Source organism: Loxodonta africana, chromosome 4, assembly GCF_030014295.1.
Source record: "Loxodonta africana isolate mLoxAfr1 chromosome 4, mLoxAfr1.hap2, whole genome shotgun sequence".
NCBI lineage: Eukaryota > Metazoa > Chordata > Mammalia > Proboscidea > Elephantidae > Loxodonta > Loxodonta africana.
Window position 1 is genome coordinate 12,971,662 of NC_087345.1, and position 27,700 is coordinate 12,999,361.

At 40.7% G+C, this 27,700-nt stretch overlaps 1 protein-coding gene across 12 annotated transcripts in view; it reads right to left on the bottom strand.

The window, feature by feature from the left end:
- Positions 1 to 27,700, bottom strand: part of TNRC6B (trinucleotide repeat containing adaptor 6B) — a 300,739-nt gene that overhangs the window by 228,302 nt on the left and 44,737 nt on the right. For 3 of the 12 annotated variants that reach the window (XR_010321683.1, XM_064283468.1, XM_064283466.1), the window contains exon 1: positions 100 to 25,894. The exons of 3 other annotated variants lie outside the window; for them this stretch is intronic. Coding sequence is in view for 8 of the 9 variants with exons in the window: in XM_064283468.1 (XP_064139538.1) it covers positions 100 to 125 (26 nt within the window). In the remaining variant the exon portion in view is untranslated. Of the gene's footprint in view, positions 1 to 99; positions 25,897 to 27,700 lie in introns of those variants that run through there. 6 more of the 12 variants (XM_064283474.1, XM_064283475.1, XM_064283467.1 and 3 more) reach the window with 5 other exon arrangements.

A 27,700-nucleotide genomic window follows, 5' to 3' on the forward strand; every position in this document is an offset into this window, starting at 1 on the left:
CAGTGCTAGCACAAGCGACATTCCCAATAAACTCTGTGGAATAAACCTGAGTTTTTAGGGGAAAAAGAAGGTTAACTCGATATAATAGTCTGAGCTTACCCAATAAGGATAAGTACAGATTCCATTTATTCATTCATTCTTTCATTCATTAAAGTAGCCACGTGCCAGGTATCATGCTCTGTCCTGGAAACGCTTCGGTGAAGTACTGCTAGGCTCTTAGGGTAGGTGTGTTACTTGCATACAGGCCCCTAGGCTTCCTGGAAGAAGCAGTGAAGAGAATTTAGGGAGTGACAGCAGGACTCTGACATAAAGATGTTAAGTTTATTCTTATATCTTGGAAGCCTGGGACGGTTGCCTAAGAAAAATAAACTCAGTCTGAAGCAAGAATGGGGAAAAAGGTATTTCTATCCCCACTAATCCATTTTAATTGACTAACATGTCCTCCAGGCTAGTCTCAGGACAACTTGACAATTCTTCAACAGACAGGACTTAAAAAATTAAGGCTACCTTCTGTAGACCTAAGGAGTCCCTGGGTAGTGCAGAAGCTTAAGTGCTCGGCTACTAACCGAAAAGCGGGTGATTCAAATCACCCCAGAGGCTCCTCAGAAGAACGGCCCGGAGATCGGCTGCCAAAGGTTACAGCTATTGAAAACCTTATGGAGTGCAGTTTTTCTCTGAAACAAATGGCGTTGCCATGAATGGAAATCGACTCAACAGCAACTGGTTTGGTTTTTTTCCCTGAAGACCTGAGCAGGACTGCAGGCTACAGGGACAGCAGGGGCAGCCAGTGAGAGCAGATTCAACCCTACCAGCTTTACTGAACGCTTACTCAGCGCTCAGCACATGCTCACTGCTTTCAGAGCAAGGGCCCGTTGCCAGGTTTTATCACAACCGTTGGTGACATAAGAATTAAACAGATTACCAAGCTTAGCTTTTGTACCCAATTTCCTGATGATGTATGACTGATAGAAAAGTCTGCTTTGTTCCAGACTGTGTATTAATTTCATGTAGTTTTAAAAAAATTAAATGGTTAACTACATTAAAGTTGTTTGCTAATTTTTAAACCTACATTGCTTCTCTGATAAATCGGTGAGTAGGGGAAATTTTAACATTGATACTGAAGGCAGCAATAATATGAATAATCATTAATAACTGCTTATTTTGTGCCCAGCACTAAACACCTTGAAAGTCTTTAAAAAAAAAAAAAAACTCTCTCATGAAAGACATGTTCCCTGTCCTGTTGGCACAGTGGTTAAGCACTTAGCTGCTAACTAAAAGGTCGGCAGTTCGAACCCACCAGCCACTCCATGGAAGAAAGATGTGGCAGTCTGCTTCCGTAAAGATTTACAGCCTTGGAAACACTATGGGGCAGTTCTACTCTGTCCTATAGGGTCACTAGGAGTTGGAATTGACTTCAGGGCAACGTTTTTTATCCCAGTCCTCGGGGGCTTTCCACTACAGATATGGAGAAAACTGGCACACAAAGCAATTCCAGAAAAACTCAGCACTACACTGTAGGCACAGAAGTTCAGAAAATGGATAGGTAACGGGGGTAAACAATCTGACCAGACTTCAGTGAGAAGCTGGGATTCCAACTAGAACCTACAGGATTTCAAGCTGTGATTTTCCAACTTTTTGGCCTCAGGATCCCTTTACAGTCTTCAAAATTATTGAGGACCCCAAAGAAGTTTTATTTATTTCGGTTATTTCAATAATTACCACATTAGAAATGAAAACTATAAAAATTTTTAAAATGTATTAATTCACTGAAAAAATGCTGATAGTAAACCATTCCATGTTGATATTTTTTTCACTAAAAATACTGATACTTTAAAGGACAAAAATTTTGAGAGAAGTGGCACTGTTTCACAGTTTTGCAAATATCTTTAATGTCTGGCTTAAGACAGGACACTTGTATCCTAACAACTGCTTCTGCATTCAACTTTTTGTAATATCACAAGCCATGTAGCCCCTGGAGAACTAACTCCACCACACGCTCTTAAGAGAATGAGTAAAGAAGGCAGATACAACATCGTAGTATTCTTACTAAAATGACTGTGACCGTGCAGCCCTCCTGAAAGGGTCTTAGAGGAGGCAGTCCCCATACCACACTCTGGGAACCACTATTTTAAAGTGATAAAGGAAATAGTAGAAGCAAGAGCTGGGAAGTAAAGCAATTAGCGAGTGGCGGGCCCTAACTTTCAAGGATACAAACACTACAATCAAGCTAATCTCCACTGTGAACCTCAGAGACAGACATGGCCAGGGCAAGGCAGGGTTCTGGGTGCCAACGGGGGCAAGGGGTCTTTGCCTCACTACCTGCGAGTGCAGCCGGGAGAGGACCTTCCCCCTGGGCAATGCTCCCTGGAGGCTGTGTCAGGTCTTCCTCTCTGGCGTCCACACCCTGCCCTGTTAGAAGCTGAAAATGGCTCACAAGAAAACTGCCTTGCCATGGCTTCCCGAGGCTGTGTTTACTAGCTGCAAAATCATCTCACTGCTACACTTTCCAATTCCTCAGGCTGGCTGTCTGAAAAATGCGAATTTCACATCAGCCACGTAGCCAGTTTTTCCCTGCCAATAATCCTGTGAGTTTGCTATTCCGTTCCTGCGCATCTTGCCCACTATAAAAACAGCTCCTGGAGCATCATATGTCACGGATCTCACTGCCATAAACTGAAAACATTTTCTTCCTATTTTGTGGCACCAACTATACGCATTCTGGATGTGGTTTGCATACAGTCCATCTCTGGCCAAAAAAGAGGTTTAAATTTATGGATAAACAAGAAAGGGGGGTGGCCATTACCATGGCTAAACTACTTTATGATCGAAGTCTTAATGTCTGATACAGACATTTCTTCATTTAGATTTTTGCTGTGACTAATGTGCCGACATTATCTTGCAATAACTATGACCGTGCTCACTTCATGAGGCAAGCCTTAAGCTGTCTAGCAGTACTTTATAGCTGAGAGAAGCACAGATAAAACGGAAGCCTCATTTGGGTCTCTTAAAAGTAAAATAATGTATAAAAAATAGAAACTGTTATGAATCTATATAGTTTTTCAGTCTTTTTTTTTTTTTTAGGAAACACATTTGTTGAGGCACTTTAGTAGGAGCTATCAGATCATTTTTAAGTTAAAGTGAAACTAGAACCTTAAAGAGGTGTCTGCTTCTGGGAATGAAATAAAAAAACCGAACCCACTGCCGTCAAGTCAACTCCGACTCACAGGGACCCTAGAGGACACAGTAGAACTGCCCTATGAGGTTTCCAAGGCTATGAATATCTGTGGAAGCAGACTGCCACATCTTTCTCTCTTGGAGCCGCTGGAGGGGTCGAACAGCTGACCTTTTGGTTAGCAGCTGAAACCTCTAACCACTGCACCACCAGGGTTTCTTTCCGGGACTAGTAAGCTAGGTAATTCAGACCAACTGTCCTGCTGAGGAAGGAGCCCTGGTGGCAGAGTAGTTACAGCACTCGGCTGCTAATCCAAAAAGGCTGGCAATCTGAACCCACCAGCGAACCCGTGTAACAGGTTTATGGGTCCTGCTGAGGACAGTCATAAAAACTGGACAAAAAATAAAAAACATTTTAAAGGCAGAGGAGTGCTAACAAGTTAATCAAGAATTATCATACACAACAATCAATTCCAGGTAAGCTGCATTCCCAGATCTGAGCAATAAACCTAGAAGCAGATATAAAAAGCACGTGAGCACACGCTCACGCGCGCGCGCGCACACACACACACAAATATGACCATTAAGAAAATTCAGAATTTTTGTTCGTCAAGACACCATCATGAAACTGAAAAAGCAAGTGATGTATAAACGGCTCGTATTGAAAATAATAAGGAGTTCTAATAAGTTAAAAAAAAAAGGGGGGGGGCAGACAATCCAATAGGAAAGTGGGCAAGAAACTAGATGAGGCACAAACCAAAAATACATACATACATACAGTGGCCAAAAAACATATGAAAAGATGCCTACTCTATCAATGCTACACAAGTGAAATACAAAAAGAAAATCACATTGATACACCGTTACATACTGTTGTTGTTAGGTGTCAAGTCGTTTCCAGCTCATAGTGACCCTATGCACACCAGAACGAGACATTGCCCTATCCCGAGCCATCCTTACAATCATTGTTATGCTTGAGCTCATTCTTCCAGCCACTGTGTCAATCCACCTTGTTGAGGGTCTTCCTCTTTTCCGCTGACCCTGTACTCTGCCAAGCATGATATCTTTCTCCAGGAACTGATCCCTCCTGACAACATGTCCAAAGTATGTAAGACGCAGTCTCGCCGTCCTTGCTTCTAAGGAGCATTCTGGCTGTACTTCTTCTAAGACAGATTTGTTGGTTCTTTTGGCAGTCCATGGTATATTCAATATTCTTCGCCATCACCACAATTCAAAGGCGCCAATTCTTCTTCAGTCTTCCTTATTCACTGTCCAGCTTTCACATGCATATGATGCCATTGGAGATACCAAGCCTTGGGTCAGGAGCACCTTAAGTCTTCAAGGTGACATCTTTGCTTTTCAACACTTTGAAGAGGTCCTTTGCAGCAGATTTAGCCAATGCAATGTGTCTTTTGATTTCTTGACTGCTGCTTCCATGGGTATTGATTGTGGATCCAAGTAAAATGAAATCCTTGACAACTTCAATCTATTCTCCATTTATCATGATGTTGCTCATTGGTCCAGTTGTGAGGATTTTTATTTTCTCTATGTTGAGGTGCAATCCATACTGAAGGCTGTGGTCTTTGATCTTCATTAAGAAGTGCTTCAAGTCCTCATCACTTTCAGCAAGCAAGGTTATGCCATCTGCATAATGCAGGTTGTTAATGAGTCTTCCTCCAATCTTCTTCATACAGTCCAGCTTCTCAGTTTATCTGTTCAGCATACAGATTGAATAGGTATGGTGAAAGAATACAACCCTGATGCACACGTTTCCTGACTTTAAACCAATCGGTATCCCCTTCTTCTGTGAGAACAACTGCCTCTTGATCTATGCAAAGGTTCCTCACGAGCACAATTAAGTGTTCTGGAATTCCCATTCTTCACAATGTTATCCATAATTTGTTATGATCCACACAGTCAAATGCCTTTGCATAGTCAATAAAACACAGGTCAACATCCTTCTGGTGTTCTCTGCTTTCAGCCAGGATCCATCTGACATCAGCAATGATATCTCTGGTTCCACGTCCTCTTCTGAAACCGGCCTGAATTTCTGGCAGTTCCCTGTCGATATACTGATGCAGCTGTTTTTGAATGATCTTCAGCAGAATTTTGCTTGCATGTGATATTAATGATATTGTTCTATAAATTCCACATTCGGTTGGATCACCTTTCTTGGGAATAGGCATAAATATGGATCTTTTCCAGTCAGTTGGCCAGGAAGCTATCTTCCATATTTCTTGGCATAGATGAATGAGCACCTCCAGCACTACATCTGTTTGTTGAAACACCTCAACTGATATTCCATCAATTCCTGGAGCCTTGTTTTTCGCCAATGCCTTCAGAGCAGCTTGGACTTCTTCCTTCAGTACCATCAGTTCCTGATCATATGCCACCTCTTGAAATGGTTGAACATCAACTAATTCTTTCTGGTATAATGACTCTGTGTATTCCTTCCGTCTTCTTTTGATGCTTCCTGCGTCGTCTAATATTTTTCCCATAGAATCCTTCACTACTGCAACTCTGGGCTTGAATTTTTCCTTCAGTTCTTTCACCTTGAACACCGAGCGTGTTCTTCCCTTTTGGTTTTCCATCTCCAGCTCTTTGCACATGTCATTATAATACTTTACTTTGTCTTCTCAAGACACCCTTTGAAATCTTCTGTTCTTTTACTTCACTAATTCTTCCTTTTGCTTTAGCTGCTTAATGTTCGTGAGCAAGTTTCAGAGTCTCCTCTGACATCCGTCGTGGTCTTTTCTTTCTTTCCTGTCCTTTCAGTGACCTCTTGCTTTCTTCATGTATGATGTCTTTGATGTCATTCTACAACTTGTCTGGTCTTTGGTCACTAGTGTTCCATGCATCAAATCTATTCTTGAGATGGTCTCTAAATTCAGGTGGGTTATACTCAAGGTCATATTTTGGCTCTCGTGGACTTGCTCTGATTTTCTTCAGTTTCAGCTTGAACTTGCGTATGAGCAATTGATGGACTGTTCCACAGTCGGCACCTGGCCTTGTTCTGACTGGTGATATTGAGCTTTTCCATCGTCTCTTTTCACAGATGTAGTCAATTTGATTTCTGTGTGTTCCATCTGGCCAGGTCCATGTGTATAGTCACCATTTATGTTGGTGAAAGAAGGTATTTGCAATGAAGAAGTCATTGGTCTTACAAAATTCCATCATTCGATCTCCGGTATACTAGAATGCCTAAAAACTATAAAGTCTGATAATATCAAAGATACGGAAGAACAGGGACTCTCATGTATCATTAGTGGCAATGCAAAGCGTTACACCCACTTCGGAATACAGTTTGACATTATTCTTCTAAAACTGAAGATAGGCACACCCAGCGACTGCACCCCTCAGTACATACCCAGCAGAATCCATGCGTATGTGCACTGAGACATACACAAAAATATTCATAATAGCCCCAAGCTGGGAACCACTCAAATATTCCCAGTTAGTAGAACGGGTAAGTGCCTTTGTGGCAGAGTCATGAAACGGGGTACCATACAGCAATGAAAATAAAAGAACGACAGCCACACGACAACTGAATGAATCTTGCAAAGGTAATGCTGAATAAAACAGACTGGACCAGGTACAAAGGAATATACAGTAAAACCTGTGAAAGCTGGAACTTGTGTAAGGCAGAAACCTGTCAGAGAAGGAAAACTCAAATATTTTCCACTAAAACAAGCGATAGAAAAGACATAAGACCGCACCCTGTCAAATGCAAAAAACTTGGCGAGACTCAGAAAAACACGGCGAGTTCTGGCCCTCGTAGGTTTCGCTGTATAATATGCGACTCCGTGTGTTCAAAAACATGCAACACTACAGGGTATAGTGTTTAGAGGTGTAAAGGTGGTAAAAGTAAAAAGGAAGGTAAATAAATCGAGGGTGGTGACCTGTAGGTGGTAGGGGAGGAATTGTGATCGGCACAGGCCACTAAGAGGGAGCTGCTGGGTTGCAGGCTCTCTGTGCCCTACTCCTTGAAGAGGTTTTAAGATAATTCATTAAGTTTTACATTTGTATTTTATGCAGTTTCCTGATTGTGTCCTGTATTTCAAAATAAAAAAAGATTTAAAGCAAAACAAACAAACAAAATAATATAAAGGGAAAAGTGGTATCTTTGGTGTAATTTTAAAAACCAAGTCACAGAACATAAGTTTCTTAGATGGCATTCAAAGTCCGTTCATTACTCAGCCCTGTCTTTCCCATGTCATCTCTTGCCACTCATGTTTTTCACAAGTAGTCTGCCACACTCTCTCTCAACCACGTGCTTTCTTCACCTTTACTTTTAACAGTGCTCTGTCTAGAAGACCATACAGACATAGCCCCATCACCCTCTTGCCACACTAACTACAAATTGTCATTCAAGACACAGCCTGGTGTTATTTCCTTTGAGAAACCTTTTCAGGAGATACTGACTATGGAGTCAGACTGCCTGGTTCAAATTCCAGATTTACTAGTTGTGTGACCTTGGTCAAGTTACCAACCTCAGTTTCACAGCATCTTCATTTGTTAAAACGATAATAAATATTACCTTGTGGGGTTGTTGTAAAGATTAAACGAGTAAAAACTGCTTGGAACAGTGCCTGGTACAGAGTTAGCTATTATCATTACCGATAACGTACAGTCTGATAGCCTCTTCCCTATCTTCCTCACATTAGATGCTCTTCCTCTGGGTTCCCGTGGCCCAGTATTACAATTTATTTTCTTGTATGGAGTCTTTATAGAGATAGATAGTTGCCATCAAGTTGATTCCAATTCATGGTGACGTTCTGTACAGCAGAACTAAAGGTTGCCTGGTCCTGTGTCATCCTCATGTTCACCAGTGTGTTTGAGTCCACTGTTGTGGTTATTGTGCCAATCCATCTCACTGAGGGTCTCCCTCACCTTCTCTGGTCCTCTGTTTCACCAAACATCATGTCCTCCTCCAGCAACCGACCCCTTCTAATAACATGTCCACAGCAATCAAATTAGACAACTTTCTCCTGTGAACCATAACGTTTTCACTGGCTAATTTTTTGAAGCAGATCGCCAGGCCTTTCTTCCCAGTCTGCCTTAATCTGGAAGCTCTGCTGAAATGTGTCTACCATGCATGACCCTGCTGGTATTTGAAATACCGGTGGCATGGCTTTCAGCGTCAGAGACCCATGCGAACCACCACAGCACAACAAACTGACAGATGGGCGGTGGATGCAGCCCTGAGAGCAAAGACTAAATCTTTCACATCTCTATTGCCAACATCTAGCACAGCATTCGGCATGTACTAGATGCTCGATGAATCTTTGTGGAATAAATGAGCTACAAAGACGCCAAACCTGGATCTATATCACACATAGGAGTGGTGCTTTGGTACTGTCCTATTGTGTGTGTACACTACGAAGTGGAAGCACAGTCTTGATGGGATTACTACAGGAATTACCTAAGAATATGGGTGTAGACTCCCTTTGGGCAGCAACAAATGAAGGTAACAACATGTGTCCTGTCCACATATTTAGACTGTTGTGAGGCTCACATTACAAAGATCATAACTTTTTTTTTTTAAATGAGAAGCTCTACTAGATGAGGTTTTTTATTGCCTTAATAAAACAGAACTATTGCTGAATTGTAAGTCTAGAAGGAACTTCAAGGGGTAACAAGGAATTAATATAATGTGAGAATGCAATGTGGTGTGGTCTAAGGTAAGGTTTTTATTTTCAGTTTGAAAATATTCTGCAATGAAATTTCCCAATTTTCACTTTTAAGCATTTCCCATATGGTTATCAGTGACTTATGTAATGTCAAAACAAATGTTCGTGTACACCTGTATTCACAGCAGCATAAATTCACAATAGCCAGAAAGTAGAAACAACCTAAGTGTCCATGACGTGGTGAATGGATAAGCTGTGGTACATCCACTCAATGGCAAGACAACTACTCAGCAAGAAAAAGAAACGAACTACATACTACCACATGGAAGAACTTCGAAAAGTGTATGCTCAGTAAAAGCAGCTGGATGTGAAAGGCCACGAACGGTGCGATTCCATCTGTGCGAGATGTCTAGAAGAGGCCAATCCATAGAGGCAGAAAGTGGGTAAGTGGCTGCACCAGGCCAGGAGTGGGTACAGGGATTGACAGCAAATGGGCATGAATGGGGGAGCTCTTTGACGGAAATGTTCTAAAATTGGGTTGTGATGATGGATGTACAATAGTGTAAATTTACTAACATTTTTCTGTTTTTTGTTTTGTATTTTTTATTCTGGTAAATAGGTACATAACAAATCACCTGCCGCTTCAACATTCTTCATGTGTACAATTCAGTGACATTAGTCATGTTTATCATGTTCTTCAACCATTACCATTATTGCTTCCAAATTTTCCCATCACTTTTAACAGAAGCTCAGTATCCCCTAGGCAGTGAGTTCCCCTTCCCCACTCCCTCTCACCTGCCCCTGGTAACCACTAAGAAACTTGGTCTCCCTATGCTACAAGTCGGAATCAACTCGATGGCACTGGGTTTGGTTTTGGTTTTTTTCCATACGCTTGCCTACCCTAGGCACTTCATATAAGCCATACAAATCATATAAGCCATATGGTATTTTTCCCATTAGTAAAATTTTTTAACTGCGTACCTAAGATGGATGAATTTTATGGTATGCATATTATACCTCAATAAAGCTGTTTAAAAAAATACCTGGCACTCTTTTACAGCTAGCTATAATCCTCGCATCTTTAAAATCTCACCCACACAAGTGGGACCAAATAACACAAGAATAAAACATAACAAGAGAAGTCAGCTTTTAAAAAGAAAGGTATGTCACATACAAAATATCTTAAAAACTCAAATCACCTTCTTTCTACTTATTTTTCAATCCAGGAGCAACAAACACGGATCTTGATAAACAGGCTTTCACTGTCATTTGCTTAATTTCATCCCACCTGTACAAACACACACTCCACATTTATAATTGCATTTATAATTGCAAACATGAACATTTGGCATAATGCCTTTTTTTTTTTTTTTTTTTTGCCAACCCAAGCACAAGGAAAAGGTAAATACAGAAAGCACAGTGCACGATGAGATAAAAGAATAAGGATATATGTGCAATAAACAGAATTTCTAGGTAGAGTTTAAGCTTACCTTTTAGAACAGCTCTTTATACAAATGTACTACGGTACTTCAGATTAAATTCTGCAAGTCCTAAAATGCTATCCAAATTAGCTTGCTGAATTGGATATTGCCTAAAGTAGGTCACTAGCTTGGGCTTGAAAGTATTTGGTAATGCAGAGATCTACTTGCAAAGTCATTTGTCATAATGAGATTTGACTTTGATAAAACAGGAGAAACACTGGTTGGGTGTCAACTGTCTGCTGTATTTTATTCAAATAAATCTCATTTTAGATTTATCTCACTGCAGATTCTTGAATAGGAAATCATAAGATGAAAGAAGTGTTTTAGAAAGGGTAAATCTGGTAGCAGTGTTTAAAAAATGCCCTTCTTGCTTCCTGCTCCTTTGTCCCTCACATCTACTCAGTCTCCAAAGCCCATGGATCCTTTTTTTGAAATGCCTTTCAGGTTTATTCCTTTCTCTCCACTCTCATTTGTGCCCTAACTTGTGTCAGGAGGAGTCAAAGGAAAAAGGAAAACTGGAAAAAGCAGCCAAACTGGAGACCTTTAGAACACACTCCAAGATGGGAGTGAAGACTTGGTCCAGAACAGTGATTCTCCAAGTGTGGTCCTCAGACCAGCAGCATCAGCAACTGCGAACTTGGAAGAAATTTCAAGTCTTAAAGACTCCACCCCTAGATCTAATAAGTCAGAAACCCTGGGCCAGCAATCTGTTTTCACAAGCCCTCCAGGTGATTGTGATGTAGGCTAAAGTGTGACAGCTAGTGTTCAGAGGGAAGCAGAAGAGGAAGGACTGGGACAAGATGAGTGAATTAAGGTATCTGCTAATCATCTCTACCATGGTGTCCTTCCAATCTCCACCCACCTATGCAAAAACCACTCCTTTTCTCCTAACCTGCCCAAACCTCTATACTGCCTAGGTTCAACACTTCCTTCCACCTCAGTCCCCTTCCAATATACTACCAATCTTGTCAATTCCATGGTTGGGGCTTTAGGCAGTGAAGGGGGAAAAGAAGTGTACCATATATGGGAAATTATGATTAAAAGGGTACTTCAAATAAGTTTTTTTTTTTTCAAATAAGTAGGGAAAATATGAACTATTCAACAAATGGTTTTGGAATAACTGTCACTCACTGTGGGAATGGGGGCTGGGAAGCTGTATTTCTTACTTCATATATGCTATTCCACATACTAAAGTTTCAGGTAAATAAAACACTTTATGAAAGTAGTAGAAGAAATCATGAGTAAAACATTTTATAATCTTGAATTGGGGAAGGTCTTCTTTTAGGCATGATAATTTCACCCTTAAGACAAAAAAGGGGATTACTAATAAATTTTACTACATATAAACATTATCTATAGCAAAAAAAAAATATTACATACACTAGAACCTGCACGATACTTGCAACACGTAATCGGTAAAAAGTTCTTTCATGTCATTAAGAAAAAGATGAACAAACCTAATAGATATCTGGACAAAGGAAAAGAATAAACAATTCACAAGAAGAAAAAAAAACTACAAAGGGTATAAGACATAAGGGATATTATATATTATATATACAATATTATATATTATATATAACATATAATTTTTTTTTAATATATACACACACACACATAAAGATGATTTCCACCTAGCAAGTTAGCAAAGATTAAGTAGATTGATAATACCAAGGTGTGGGGACGGCACTATCATACCTTGATGATAGAATATAAACTGCCTTTTTAGAGAATAATATGACAACATCTACCAAAATCTTTTGATGCAGCAATTCCACTTCTAAGAATGAATTCTAGAAAAACACTTAACAGCACACAAATGTATCAGTATAAAGCTGCTCATTCCTACTGCTGCTATACTATTTGTAACCCTCAACTGACAACAAACCTTAACATAGAACACTAGGGGACTAGAAGGAGCCCTGGTTGTGCAATAGTTGAGTGCTCGGCTGCACTGAAAGGTTGGGGATTCGAACCCACCAGCCACTCCACAAAAGAAAAGACCTGACGAACTGCTCCCGTATAGATTACAGCCTAGGAAACCCTACAGGGCAGTTCTACTCTGTCATACAGAGTCGTTATGAGTCAAAATCGACTTGATGGAACACAACAACAACAACAGCAGATTGGTAATATAAATTCCAGGATATTATGCAGCCATTAAAAAGAATGAGGCTAATGTAATATGGAAGATGTTCACAACATTTTGTTACATTGAAATAAAAAAGTCAAGGCACAAAACATTACTATAATTTAATCCCTCCACAGTAAAATCAAATTATATACAATGTATACAATATATGATATAGTATATACTACAAAGAAAGAACAGGGAAAAACTCTGGCAAGATATACAAAAGCCTTTAAAAACAGGTACCCTTGAGGAGTGGGATGGGGGAATTTTCCAATTTCTACTTCATAAATGTCAAGTTCTTTACAAAGAGCATGAATTACTTTTACAATGAAAAATAAATCTGATCTTGTCACTTCTTTGCTCAAAAATTTCTACAGCCTCCCAGCCCAGGCTCCCCAGTTAGGATGGCCAAGCTTTGCCATCTGACACCCCACTCATCCCCAGGGTGAACTTCCCTGGTGAGGCAGGTTAGGAAATGGTCTCTGTTCTCCCCTCACTCCTCCAGTACAGCCCTCCTGAAGCCAGGTGACACATGGCCCCTAGTGGCTCCCTCTGATATCCTTTCCTGCCATTATCCAAACTTTATTGTAGTAAAGCGCAATGGCACGGCAATCCTATCAGAGCTATGTTGACAGAGCTGCTTTCGTGGGAAAATGCGTTCACATGCCAACGTATGGGCTCATCAGTACAACCCACCACTGAAAACCAAAATCTAATGCTATGCTTTATGGTTAACAAATATTAAGAAGTAATATTTAATTTTTCTTGTTTTTCACAGACATTTGTTGGCCTATATGTGACACTCTATGTAACACATGGATACGAAAACTGTTATTCTTCAGGAGCAGTGGAAGATTGAGAAAAGATGTCTCAGGATAGCAATTTCACACCGCCTGTATGATTTTTTAGTGCAAATTTGATCCAGCCTTCAATTAACAGAAATATCATATCTCAGCAGGAAACTTAGATTCTCCCAAAAAAGACAATGTTGCTAAAGTAACAGACCTTCTCCTCTGATCATCCATAACAATCTTAGACTTCACTGGATAATGCCAGTTGGTGTTGTTAGGTGCCATCAAGTCGGTTCCCACTCACGGTGACCGTGGGTACAACAGAATGAAACACTGCCAGGTCCTATGCCATCCTCATGGTTGTCATTATGCTTGAGCTCAGTGCTGCAGCCACTGTGTCAATCCATCTCCTTGAGGGTCTTCTTCTTTTCCACTGACCTTGTACTTCACCAAGCATGATGTCTTTCTCCTTGGACTGGTCCCTCCTAATAACATCCCCAAAGTACATATGGCGAAGTCTCGCCACCTCACTTCTAAAGAGCACTCTGGCTGTACTTCTTCTAAGACAAATTTGTTTGTTCTTCTGGCAGTCCATGGTATAGTCAATATTCTCTGCCAACACCACTATTCAAAGGCGTCAATTTTTCTTCATTCTTCATTATTCATTGCCCAGCTTTCACATGGATATGAGGTGATCAAAAATACCATGGCTTATGTCAAGGCATACCTTAGTCCTGAAAGAGACATCTTTGCTTTTTAACACTTGAAAGAGGTCTTTTGCAGCAGATTTGCCCAATGCAATGTGTCCTTTGATTTCCTGACTGCTGCTTCCATGGGCATTGATTGTGGATCCAAGTAAAATGAAATCCTTGACAACTTCAATAACCCAGACAAACCAAACCCACTGCCATCGAGTCGATTCCGACTCATAGCGACCCTATAGAACAGAGTAGAACTGCCCCCATAGAGTTTCCAAGGTGTGCCTGGCGGATTTGAACTGCTGACCTTTTGGTTAGCAGCCATAGCACTTAACCACTACGCCACCAGGGTTTCCAACAACTTCAATATTTTCTCCACTTATCACGATGTTGTTTATTGGTCCAGTTTGAGGATTTTTGTTTTATGCTGAGGTGTAATCCATACTGAAGGCTGTGGTCTTTGATCTTCATCAGTAAGTGCTTCAAGTCCTTTTCCCTTTCAGCAAGCAAAGTTGTGTCATCTGCATATCGCAGGCTGTTAATGAGTCTTCCTCCAATCCTGATGCCACGTTCTTCTTCATATAGTCCAGCTTCTCGGATTATCTGCTCAGCATACAGACTGAATAAGTATGGTCAAAGGACACACTGGATAATAGCTGAGCTTTATTCCCTACTCCTTATGGCTGAGAATTCTCACAGGCTTCCTGAGAAAGCACCGGCCATTTCAGTAGTTTTCTGCGGCCAAAGGTCTGGAATCTGAAGTCTGAAAATGTCGCTCATGATCCTGGCATTTAGTGGCTGACCATTACTTACAGGCACCAATGTGTTCAATATGACAGACGGTGGTTTCCAAAACTGACATCATAGTCATGTTTACACGTTTCTGAGATAATTCACTCAGTAAAATGCAAGCACTCAGGGGTGGGGAGTGAGGTAGGGCAGTGCAGAGGTGCTAGGCTGTGCCGAAGACCCGGGTTAGATCACTATGTAAAAGGGGCCCAGTTATCTGGTGAGGGCATGGATGAGTCACTGTAATTGTCAATCACACCTGCCTTGAGGGTTATAGGTTGCAGTGCTTTAATTTTCTTGTTGTTTTGATGTCTATCTCTCCTATCAAGTATGGGAAGAATGGAGTATCTTACTCATCTTTATGAGGCAGTGGTGTGTAACAGGAGAATTCTGGCCTTCCACGCAGAAGACCCAGGTTTGATTTCTTGCCAATACACCTCATGCACAGCTACCACCCATGTATCGGTGCAGGCTTCTGTGTTGCCATGATGCTGAACAGGCTTCAGTGGAGCTTCCAGGCTAAGATGGACTAGGAACCGTGCCTAGAGACCTACTTGCAAAAATCACGCAATGAAAACCCTATGGAACACAGTGGTCCAATCTGCAACCGATCTTGGCATGGTGCAGGACCGGGCAGCGTTTTGCCATGAGTCGGGTTGACTTGACAGCAGCTAACAGCAACACTCCCAAAACAACAACGCTACTAACCTTTATATTCCCAGTGTCTGGCACAGGGCTGATACTCAATGAATGTTTGCTGCACTAATCGAACATATGCTTTAGGAAATATACATCACAGACTAAAGGGGCACATAACAAAAACTGCTAGTTGCCTACCCTTCCTACTGGAATCCAGATCTGTTTGGGGGTAACCCTGTGCTGTGCTAGAAAACCACATTTCCCAACTTCTCTTATGAAAAGAGGTAGCCATGTGTCACAGCTCTGGTCAATGGATGTACATCATTAGATGAGAAACACCTTTTGTACCTCACTTACCCTTCCCTCCTTCTTCCTGTATGGAAGGCAACCGTGGGGAAAGGTGGGGAGGGGTGGAACTGGGAGGGAAGCAGTGAAGTGGCCTTAGGCACACCTAAGGATGGGGAGAAGGAATTGGAGACTTCAACACCACGGTGGAGTGACTGTACCTGCCTTGGATTGCTTCTCAATTTTCTGTTGGTAAGAAAAAAAAACTCTATTTGGTTAAAGCAAAGTTGGATTTTCCATTATATATAGCCTAATTGACAAAAGCACATAGAGGTAGGAAGAAGAGGTATAAGGCTACTGTAATAGTCCAAAGAAGAAAAACTGCTTCCTAATAACTGAGTGAGTAGTCATCTTTTTCTTTGTGGCAAGGTTAACTGTAAGAATTTCTAGAGTGCATGATATCATTAAATGGTAGCACTCTAGCTAGCAGCTCAATGATGGCTGGAGATGATCTAACCAAATCAAAATGTTTGGAAAGAATGTTGATGCTTATATATACCCACACATATTGCAATATTAACACTCGCATCAGCAAGAAGACCAGCTACAACAGGTTCACTCCAAGCTCGTGTGAAATTAGCAGAAATCTCCTCGCAACAACACGGAAGTGGTAATCAGAACCCAGAGGGAGAAAGAAAACTGAAAACACTGCAAAAAGCACCTGCAAAAGAATGCTACTATTCAAGCTGCGTATTAAACTTCTGTTTTACCAAATATGCTCTACATTCAACATCTGGTCTTTCTACAAGCTAGCACCTACCAGTTCGACGCTAAAGAAACTTTTCATTTAAGTAACGGCCACTGGGAATTTTTAATCCAATTCAAGGGTAGTTCAGTTGTAGTTTACGATCACCTCTGAAGAAATCAATGGAAAGCTACCTTAACCTCAGATATTTTATACATAAAACTCTCCACTTCACATTTAATTCTTAGGTTCAGAATACTTTCACCAAGTCCTCCTTCAAGTTGCTTGGTTTTTAAAATTATTTTTCTTATATTTCTATATTTTCTCCTGGACTTGATTAGTATTTGCTATCAAAATACTATATTTCATAAACTTTGTACATTTTTTTTCTTTACCCGTTAACATCTCTGAAATCCGGACAGGTTTTACAATTAACGCCATCTTACAGCTTACAATTAATTGGTAGCATTTTTTCCTTAATACATAATGCATAACACTGAAGTAGATCCATGGAAGAGAGGGAAGCATCAAGTTGTTAAATGTTGAAAAAATTCTACATTCCAGAGTCTTCCCATAAAGGGGCAATATTCCATTCCTGCCTAACTTGATTCATAATTTATACATACAATTCTCATCATATATTATATTCCTATTGCTATCCGTAATAAAGTACATTTCAGTGGCCAAAATATTCAGAAACATGGCTTCCTTATGCCTGCCACAAAAACTAAGATTTTCCACTAATGATGCAGCATAAACTGAGGGTAGTATGAGAAAGCAACAATTTTCCAAACAAAATACCCTCCTAAAAATGCCAAGAGGAAGACGTGTGTCTGTGGGAGGGGACTCTACAACGAGAGGAAACCTACAGATAAAAAGAGACTTAAGAAATACATTGACCAAATGCTATAGTGGTAATCTTTAAATACTGCCTGGTTTTATACTGCCAGAAATATGAAAAGTTTATTAGCATGTCTCTTCAATGGAGATGATGAATAAAGTATGGCAGACAGATGATATACAATTTAAAAAGGAGAGTTAAAACTTTAGTTTTTTCACTCTATATGTAAGGCCTTCATTTTCTTATTCCCCTGCAAACAAACAACTCCACAGTTCTTGGATTAAGACAAGCGACAAATGACAGAATATCACCATTTGCAACCACTAATAAATTAACATATCTAGGCATTGATCTTTGATAACCATTAGTTAACTGCATAGTAAGAAAGGACGATTGGTTATTAGGTGCCTCCTAATGACAGGAAATACCACCTTCTGTAAAGTATTCTTGCCAAACCAAAAGACACTGAATTAGATTAAGCTTCTAGATGTAACTACCAGTTTACCTGAAATACAAAGATAGAGGAACAAGTTAAACACACCACGGGCATGCAATTAGCAAAATACAGAATGTCAGCAACTACAGGACAAATGACCAAGTTTATTTTAAATATTTTATTTTAAAAATAAACTGGAGAGTAAAAAAAATGGGCGGGGGGGAGGAACCTATAGAAAAAAAGAGACTCAGAAAACATAGCAGCCAAACGCTATTTAGTCGTCCTTGTTTGGATCCTGATACAACGGTAAAAAAAACACATTTTCTTTTTTTTTTTTTAGAAAATCAGGGTAAATTCAAACACTGACTTTTTCATGATATTAAGGAATTATTAATTTTTATGTGTGGTAAGTACATTATGGTTTTTTTTAAAAGAACCCTTACCTTTTAGAGATAGACACCAGAATATTTATGAATGAAATATGTGTGAGGGGCTACAGTCACCTGAAGGTTTGTCTAGGGCTGGAGGATCTACTTCCAAGATAGTTCGCTCACATGGTAGTTGGCCGCAGGCCTCGGTTCCTCTCCATGTGAGCTTCTCCACAGGCTACTAAAGTGTCCTCACAGCGTGGCAGACTAGGTTCCTCAGAGTGACTGATTCAAGAGAGCACGGCAGAAGCTGCAATGTCTTTTATGACCTAGCTCCGGGAGTCATACACCATTATTTCCACAATATTCCCCTGGTTGCATAGGTCAGCTTATCAATGTGAGGGAGGACAGCACAAAGGCATGAATGCCAGGAGGCAAGGGGTCATGGGGCCATCTTGAAGGCTGGCGACCATACTGTGGCACTTAGAATAAAACACATACATCAAACTCCTGACCATCATCTTCAAGATTCTTTATCATCGGGTCCTACTGCACTTCAAATTCATTTTGCCCCACCCTTTTTTGACCTACGAAGCTCTAGCCTCACTGGCCTTCTTTCTGTTCCTCAAAGGCCTGGGGTTTGTTCCTCTTTAGAGCCTTTGTACTAGCTGTTTCCCCTGCCTGAATTATTCTTCCCACTAATTTTCTTATCATTTGTATCTGAGCACACATGTCACCTCCTCAGAGAGGCCTTCCCTGTGCACCCAGTATGAAGAAATCATCTATCCTCTTTCTATTCCAGAAACCAACTTTAATTCTTTGCAGAACACTTATCACTATCTGATATTTTACCACATCTGGCTCAGTGTTAAAACTCTCCAGCACAGCCATCACCCTCAGCATAATTTCAACATCCAAACACTCTGGCCTCTCAGTTCTCTGAACTACACAGCTCCAAGGATCTTTTCCTTCACTGTGCCTTAGCCACATCCTACCACTGTCACACCAAACTCAATTCGCCATTACATCACCTCCAAACTCATCTACTCATTCATCCTTCTAGCTCACTTAACTCAAGTGCCCTCGTGAAAACAATTTTTCAGTTGCTATGAGATCTTCAATTCCTTAACCTCACCTTCCCTCTCCTGACTTCATTTTTCTTTTTACCCAGCTTAGATTTCATAGTTAATCATTATATCCACTCCTTTTCAAGAATGCTCAACTCTCTTCCAAGGTCTCCTCTCGAACGCCACAATCCAAGAACCCAATAAACTGTCTTCTCCATGTCAACGATACTGATCAAAGACCATTCAACCAGGCAGGTTATTTTCACCATAAAGTCAAGGTCGCCAAATGGGCACTCGATGTTAACTGACAATCCAACTAGGTTTCTCTCGCAAGCTGGCTTTCCAGTTTCTCTTCTAAGAGGGCTATTTTTTACCCATTTCTTTCCCTCCTTCACAATCTTCCCCCCATTTAACTGATGTTGTTGACTCTTCATTGAGAAGTAAAAAGCCATAACAAAACTAGCAATCTGTCATCTTCTCATGAACAGCTGTATAAACTACCCTGAATCCACATCTATTTTGCCTTCTTTCCCGTTTCGACATACGAAGAGACCCTCCTCTTTCTGAGAACAATCCCTCTACTTACATTCCTGATCTCATTCCCTTTCCCTTACTCCTAAAATCCAATATTGCGATTATCCCTTCCCTCCATCAACCGTCACTCACTCTCAACTAGATCATTTCCATATGTACACATTTAAACTCTAGTACGTCCCCTCTTAAAAAACAAAAACTCTTCGTCCATTCCATATACCCCTTCAGCTACCATTTCAGCTCTCTGCTCCCTTCAGTCAAACTTTGTTAAAGTGTTAAAAATATGGTATCTGCATTTTCTCACCTCCCACGCACTCTCTATCCAACCCCTTCTAATTGACTCCCAATTCCATCACAGCAACATCCATGTTGCCAGTCCAATGAGTAGTTCACTGCCCTTATCTTACTGGGCCTCTCAGCAGCACTGTGTTGTTGTTGCTGGGTGCCATCAAGTCAATTCCAACTCATAGCAACCCCATCCGACACAGTAGAACTGCTCCATAGAGCTGCTTTTTTTGAAGGTTTCTCAATAATCTAGAGTTAATTTCTTTTTATTTATTTATTCATTGTGCTTTAAGTGAAAGTTTACAAATCAAGTCAGTCTCTCATACAAAAAGTTACACACCTTGCTATGTACTCAGAGCTGCTCTCCTCCTGAGACAGCACATTCCTCCTCTCTACCCTGTATTTCCTGTGTCCATTCAACCAGCTTCTGTCCCCCACTTCCTTCTCATCTCGCCACCAGACAGAAGTTGCCCACATAGTCTCATGTGTCTTCATCCAAGAAGCTCACTCCTCACCAGTATCATTATCCATCTTATAGTCCAGTCCAATCCCTGTCTGGAGAGTTGGCTTTGGGAATAGTTCCAATCTTGGGCTAACAAAAGGTCCAGGGACCATGACCTCCAGAGTCCCTCCAGTCTCAGTCAGACCATTAAGCCTGGTCTTTTCAAGAGAATTTGAGATCTGCATCCCACTGTTCTCCTACTCCATCAGGGATTCCCCGTAGAGTTTTCTTGGCTGTAATCTTCACAGGAGCGGACTGCCAAGTCTTCTTTCCACAGAGGCACTAGGTGGGCTCAAACTGCCGACCTTTGGGTTAGCAGTTGAGTGTGCCTAACCGTTGTACCACCAGCAGCTAAAAACTCATAGCTGTTGAGTTGACTGCAACTCATAGAAACCCTATAGGACAGAGAAGAACTGCCCCATAGGGTTTCCAAGGCTGTAATCTTTACAGAAGCAGACTGCCACATCTTTTCTCCCTTGGAGCAGTTGGTGGGTTCGAACTGCCAACCTTTTCGTTAATAGCCAACCACTGAAGCACTGCTACACCAGGACTCCTTTCAGCAGCACCAAATACTGTTAATTATTGCCTCCTTCTTGAAATAACCTCTTCTCTTGATTTCACTCGATGGATAATCACTGAACTCCAGCCCTGGACAGGACTGTTCTAGGCACTGGACGGGGATACAGTGGATTCTTAGGTACCTCACCCTCCAGGTTTTCTTTCTACTTATTTGGCTCCTCCTACTTTGCTCCTTTGTCCTCTTCTAGCCCCATCTCCAAACATTAATAGCGATTCAGAACTTAATACCAAGCTCTCTTTCACTCTTTCCCTTAGGGATGTCAACCATTCCCATGGTCTTAATTATTCTCCTTACAGTGAAAACTTTCAAATTTATGTCTGTAGCCTAGAACATACCTTGAAACTCCAGGTGTTACATTCAATTGCTTATTTGACTTTTCTACTTGGGTACCTCAAATTTAATATAATCAAAATTTAACTCTTGACTTCCCCCCCAAAACATATTCTGCTTGAATCTTTCCCATCTCAGTAAATGACACAGTCTTCAGTTTCCAGGTCAGAAATGATGGTTCTATCTCTCCCTCACCTCCTACTTCTACTCCACCAGAAAATTCCACTGAGTCTATCTCTAAGATGTATCTCAGATACACTATGTATTTACTGTTCTCCATCTCTCTTGCTGTTATCATCTCTTGTCTAAATTACTGCAATAGCCTCCCCACTGGCCTCTCTGCTTCAACCCTTGTCTTCCTCCAATCTTTCTGATGCACATCTTTTAAAAATGTAAATTAGATCAGCTTACTCTCTGCTTGTAAGCCTTCAAGTATCACGGTGCAATGGGAATAAAATCTAACTCCTCCTCTTGGTCTTCAAGGTCTTCAGTGTATGGACTCTGCTTACTAGCTCTCCAGTTCTCCAACATCATCCCTTCATTCCTGCTCACTCCAATACAGTCACTCTGGCCTTGCACTGTCTGGATTACACTAAAGACCTTGCTCTCTTATGGCTTGGCACACACGCGATACTCTCTGTCAGAAACACCCTTCTCTCTGACCGGCTCCGTCTCAATCTTATGTCTCAGTTTAAGTATAAACACCACAGGTCCTCCCTGACCACTTTATCCATGCTGGACTTCCCTGTTGTTGTCTAACACAGTCTTTATTCATTTTATTTATAGCACATAATATTCTACAATTACTTGTTCTTTTACTTACTTAAAAATTTTGCAAACACACACAAAAATAGAGTGAAAAAAGCATAATGAGCCCCAGATTCTTTTTTTTTTTTTTTATTCTTCTCTTTTAATTACTTCTTCTGGTATACTGTAAGCTCCAATGGGTAGAGACTACATATTTTTGTCTCATTATACATCCAGGGCCTTGTACAGTGCTTGGTTCACCGTAAACAATCAATTTCTGTTCTGAAGGATGAGGAGAAGTTAAAGATGGCTCTAAAGACAACGATGGCACCACTGAGAAACATGAGGTGGGAAGGGGGCTGTTTTGAGGACAGCTGGTAATTTATTTATCAGTCTACTCCCTGCCAGGCCCTGGGCTAGGTATTAGGTTTCAGAGATAAATTAGAGAAAGTCTTACACCAAGTCTAGTGGATTCAGACATAACAATAACAAGCCCTTAATCAGGGCTACCTATGCACTAGATACAGGGCTATGTTCTCGAGAGGTGCTGTCTCATTTGATCCTTATGCCAACCCTATAAGGAAGGAAATATTATTATCCCCATTTTGTACATAAAGAAACTGAAGCTTAGAAATATTAAATAATTGGTCACAGGTCACAAAGCTGGAGAGTGGTAAAGCTAGGTTTAGAACTTAGGTTATTTCATTCCAAAGCCAAATCACTAAACAGCACTGTACTTCCCGATGTGTACTGTTATAGAGCCCCATGAAAAATGTTACAAAGAGACATGCACCAAGCACAACGAAAGTTGGCAGGGAACTCTGCTGAGGGGAAGCATGACTCCTGAGCAGTCCTAAAGCTGAAGCAGGAACCTGCTAGGCAATGCAGCCCCATAAACAGTATGTGTAAAAAAGCGTGGAGGCAACTGCAAGGTGCCCCGCTACCATTAATAAACATTTTGATCAAAGATTCTACAGACGAATCCTGATCAAAAGGGGGAAAATGTAGAACAGAATTTAAAACTCTCATGCACTCCAGACTTTCTGGAGTGATGGAGGCTGGATGAATGCCTGAAACTATTGCCTTAGGATAACCTTTAAACTTTAAATAAAAAATATCCCCTGAAGTCTTCTTAAAACCAAACAGTAGTGTAGCCTTAACTGCTTTAAGCATCATGCTCTCTTAAGAATTAACTATATGGGATCACACTGACAACAGCCACTCGAAAGATCAGATATGAGCCTCAGGGGGCAGTGACTTTATGTTAATGGGGAGGAACAATTCGGAAAAGGAGGGTGAGAAATGGTTGCCAAACTCCAAGAATGTAACCGATGTCACTGAACTCTACATGGAGAAACTGCTGAAGCGCTGTATGTTTTGCTGTGTATAGTCTCAACAACAACAACAAAAGTTTTTAAAAGCATGCAGGCCCTTGAAGGAGCACTGTATACCGAGGATATTTTGAAGAATTTCACTGCTTTATATTTTCAAACTGAATGTAATGCGTAACGTTGTGCTAGAAGCTTTTTGGATGGCTTTAGATACAAAAGATTGGAAGAGTTACGCACAGAGCACTAGAAGGGCACAGAGGAGAAAGGTTTACTGTGGCCTAGGGGAAATCTGGAAAGGTTTCACACAAGAGAAGAGCCTTAGCTGGATCCTGAAGGAAAAATGAACCGCATCAGGAGAAGCAGGCAGGCAAAATGAATGACCTGCACAAAGACAAGTCATAAATTGTAGAATTTATCTACAATAAACATTCATTACTTGTGTAATTAAAAAGGAACACTGGGATGACTGCAAGAAATTTCGAGGTAGATACGGTCAGTTTGGGGCAAGCAGGTTCCAGGAGAGTAGCAAAGATGAGGCTGACAGCTAGGGTACAGTTGTGATCTTCATTGTCAATATGTTATTGTAAGAAATTTAAATTTAATGTTGAGAGTATTTGAAGAGGACAGTGACATAAGATTGACTGCCAAACAAAAGTGCTTCAGAGTCACAGTTATTAAAACGGCATGGCCTTCACAAAGGAATATATAAACACAGCCCAGACACAGACTTATCTATATTGCACACTGGAATCTGGTATATAATAAAGGTGACATTTCAGATCAGTGGAGAAAGGACAACTCATTCAATAAATGCCACGGGGACAACTGGTTATCCATTTGAAAAAAATCAAGTTAGACCCCCTTCCTTCGTACCATACGAGAAAATAAAATCCGGTTAGGTCTTCGATTTAAATATAAATAATAAAACCATAAAAATTCTTTTAAAAAAACAAAATATCTTATGGAATTTCTAAGTTAAATTCGATAGGAATTACCAAGTTAAAACAGGACGCTTCGAAGAAATTTTGTTCTGGTGGCAGGCTTAAGTGGGCTCTGCTTCCCAGCATGGTGATCATGTTTACTCTGCTAGAAAAGACTGAAAGCACTGGTCTAATGCAGTGGTCCCCACATCCTGCTGCTCACAACTACCTGGGGAGCTTTGTAAAATCCTCCTAGAAGCATATCAAAACGTCCAGGCTGAAGGACAGGCTTAAAAATGAGACCTTTCTTTAATAAAATTCTCGTAAAAAAAAGGGGGGGGGCATTGAATTTAGTGTGATTAATCATTAACAATTATTAAGAAACTGGTTAAGAACTTTAATGAAAAGCTTCAAATAGTGAAGTAGCATGGATGCTTCACCAAACAGCTGAAAAAGCCAACCTCCTTGCCATGGAATCAACGCTGACTCACAGAGGCCCTGTAACACAGACCAGAACTGCCCGCTGGCTCCCCGAGGCTGCTAATCTTTATGGAAGCAGACTGCCACAGCTTTCCCCCGAGGAGCAGACGGCGGGTTCAGATCCCCGACCTTCACCATTGCACCACCAGGGCTCCTTGATGAAAGTACAGTTTCTGTTTCTTGTATCTAAACTTCGGCTTGACAATGAAGTATCTTTAAAGTCTTAAAAAAAACTCATAAATATGCTTCCACCCAGCAATTCTTGTGGAAATTTACCTAATTATGGATGTGTGAAAGACAGATGTGCAAACACATTAATTACGATGTTATCTGTAACGGTCAAAAATTGGAAACAAGCTAGAATCAGTCTGGTAAATTATTATATATCCAGACAATGGAATACAACGCAGCCATTAAAAATGAATTCTATTTATCGACATGGATACGTTCACAATATACACTTAATTGAATAAAGCAGGTCTCAATGCAATACCTATGATCCATTTTTGTGAAAAAAGAAAAAAATTTCCAAGCATCTATACATATGTCTAGAAAAATAGGAGGTCTTCACCAAAATGTTAACAGCATTATCTCTGCGAAGTGGGATTCTAGTGACCATGGGCAATTTTATTCTTTTATGATTATGTGTATTTTCTGAATTTATCTACAATAAATATTCATTATTTATGTAATTAAACGTATTTTTTTATTAACTTTTATTAAGCTTCAAGTGAACATTTACAAATCCAATCAGTCTGTCACATATAAGTTTACATACATCTTTCTCCGTACTCCCACTTGCTCTTCCCCTATTGAGGCTGCCCTTTCAGTCTCTCCTCTCGTGACAATTTTGCCAGCTTCCCTCTCTCTCTATCCTCCCATCCCCCCCTCCAGACAAGAGTTGCCAACACACTCTCAAGTGTCCACCTGATATAATTAGCTCACTCTTCATCAGCATCTCTCTCCTACCCACTGTCCAGTCCCTTCCATGTCTGATGAGTTGTCTTCGAGGATGGTTCCCGTCCTGTGCAAACAGAAGGTTTGGGGACCATGACCGCCGGGATTCCTCTAGTCTCAGTCAGACCATTAAGTCTGGTCTTTTTATGAGAATTTGGGGTCTGCATCCCACTGATCTCCTGCTCCCTCAGGAGTTCTCTGTTGTGCTCCCTGTCAGGGCAGTCATCGATTGTGGCCGGGCACCAACTAGTTCTTCTGGTCTCAGGATGATGTAGGTCTCTGGTTCATGTGGCCCTTTCTGTCTCTTGGGTTCTTAGTTGTCGTGTGACCTTGGTGTTCTTCATTTTCCTTTGCTCCAGGTGGGTTGAGACCAATTGATGCATCTTAGATGGCCACTTGTTAGCAATTAAGACCCCAGACGCCACATTTCAAAGTGGGATGCAGAATGTTTTCATAATAGAATTATTTTGCCAATTGACTTAGAAGTTCCCTCAAACCATGTTCCCCAGACCCCCGCCCCTGCTCCGCTGACCTTTGAAGCATTCATTTTATCCCGGAAACTTCTTTGCTTTTGGTCCAGTCCAATTGAGCTTACCTTCCATGTATTGAGTGTTGTCTTTCCCTTCACCCAAAGCAGTTCTTATCTACTGATTAATCAATAAAAAACCCTCTCCCTCTCTCCCTCCCTCCCCCCTTCGTAACCACAAAAGTATGTGTTCTTCTCAGTTTTTACTGTTTCTCAAGATCTTATAATAGTGGTCTTATACAATATTTGTCCTTTTGCCTCTGACTGATTTCGCTCAGCATAATGCCTTCCAGGTTCCTCCATGTTATAAAATGTTTCACAGATTCGTCACTGTTCTTTATCGATGCGTAGTATTCCATTGTGTGGATATACCACAATTTATTTACCCATTCATCCATTGACGGACACCTTGGTTGCTTCCAGCTTTTTGCTATTGTAAACAGAGCTGCAATAAACATGGGTGTGCATATATCTGTTTCTGTGAAGGCTCTTGTATCTCTAGGGTATATTCCGAGGAGTGGGATTTCTGGGTTGTATGGTAGTTCTATTTCTAACTGTTTAAGATAACGCCAGATAGATTTCCAAAGTGGTTGTACCATTTGACATTCCCACCAGCAGTGTATAAGAGTTCCAATCTCTCCACAGCCTCTCCAACATTTATTAGTTTGTGTTTTTTGGATTAATGCCAGCCTTGTTGGTGTGAGATGGAATCTCATTGTAGTTTTAATTTGCATTTCTCTAATGGCTAATGATCGAGAGCATTTTCTCATGTATCTGTTGGCTGCCTGAATATCTTCTTTAGTGAAATGTGTGTTCATATCCTTTGCCCACTTCTTGATTGGGTTGTTTGTCTTTTTGTGGTTGAGTTTTGACAGAATCATGTAGATTTTAGAGATCAGGCGCTGGTCTGAGATGTCATAGCTGAAAATTCTTTCCCAGTCTGTAGGTGGTCTTTTTACTCTTTTGGTGAAGTCTTTAGATTAGCATAGGTGTTTGATTTTTAGGAGCTCCCAGTTATCGGGTTTCTCTTCATCATTTTTGGTAATGTTTTGGATTCTGTTTATGCCTTGTATTAGGGCTCCTAGGGTTGTCCCTATTTTTCCTTCCATGATCTTTATCGTTTTAGTCTTTATGTTTAGGTCTTTGATCCACTTGGAGTTAGTTTTTGTGCATCATGTGAGGTATGGGTCCTGTTTCATTTTTTTGCAAATGGATATCCAGTTATGCCAGCACCATTTGTTAAAAAGACTATCTTTTCCCCAATTAACTGACACTGGTCCTTTGTCAAATATCAGCTGCTCATACGTGGATGGATTTATACCTGGGTTCTCAATTCTGTTCCATTGGTCTATGTGCCTGTTGTTGTACCAGTACCAGGCTGTTTTGACTACTGTGGCTGTATAATAGCTTCTGAAATCAGGTAGAGTGAGGCCTCC